Here is a 961-nt window from a genome sequence, read left to right on the forward strand (position 1 = left end):
TATATATATATATATATTTCTTGGAATGTGTGTGTGAGTGCTCAATCACAGTGAGTTCCTTGACCCAAGGCTTAACTCTTCACTAAATTTAATTTCAAAGAGACAGACAAACAGAACCAAAAACATAATCTCCCTGCCAAAGTAACAAATGTAAAATCATTACCAAAATTACAGGGGCCAAACGCAGGTGTCGTCTCGCTGTACCAATTTTCATATTACCCAAAAATAATCATTGAAGGCAATTGTATTCAGACAAATAAAAAGATAAATAAGTGAGCTCAGGTTTGACCTGATATGATGAAAGATTGATAAAAAAAAGTAATTAAAATCGGGGATGTTACAGCTGAGTGTAAACCCTGCTGACTTGATTCAATCTCTCTTTGATGTGTTTTTCAGGAGAGTCCTGTGGCCATAGAAGTGGAAGTAGAGCCTACTTTCATTGCGATGGGACCTTACCATGTGGCTGTGGGAATGAACAACAGAGCCTGGTTCTACGCCTTGGTAGACCAAGAACCTGGTGTGTGCATGTGATGTGTAAACCATTACACAACCATGTTGTGGTGTGTTTAACTAGGTATGAGTGGATGAATAAGTATCACTAAACTGCTTTGTTTGGCACTCAGGTTATAACAAGCTAAAGGACATTGAGTACTTGGGGACCATAGCCAGCATGTGCCTTAACTCAGACTATGCAGCAGCGCTGTTTGAGGGAAAAGTGCAGCTGCACATGGTGAGTCATCTGTGTGTCTTTGTTTCTCTTTTTATTGAACCCATGAATGATTATTGAGGGCTTCACCATTTTACTGTTTGTATATGTTTAGATTGAAGGGAAAGACCAGGAGGAGAAGAAGCAGATGAAGTTGTTTCCAGACGATGACAGGAAAGGTCGGATCATTTGTCACGCCCTCACCGCTGACTTCCTCTACTATGGCACTGATGTAAGGCTCAGCACACACACACA

General features: G+C 40.6%; 1 protein-coding gene across 1 annotated transcript in view; it reads left to right on the forward strand.

The window, feature by feature from the left end:
* The window catches only part of wdr19 (WD repeat domain 19), a 15,165-nt gene that overhangs the window by 4,085 nt on the left and 10,119 nt on the right, over positions 1-961 (forward strand). Inside the window, exons 12-14 of the mRNA XM_035660223.1 lie at positions 397-517; positions 624-730; positions 822-938. Coding sequence (XP_035516116.1) covers positions 397-517; positions 624-730; positions 822-938 — 345 coding nt within the window. The remainder of the gene's footprint in view (positions 1-396; positions 518-623; positions 731-821; positions 939-961) is intronic.

The sequence above is a fragment of the Morone saxatilis genome, unplaced genomic scaffold, assembly GCF_004916995.1.
Source record: "Morone saxatilis isolate NCDOM2014 unplaced genomic scaffold, NCSU_SB_2.0 Contig17, whole genome shotgun sequence".
Taxonomy (NCBI): Eukaryota; Metazoa; Chordata; class Actinopteri; family Moronidae; genus Morone; species Morone saxatilis.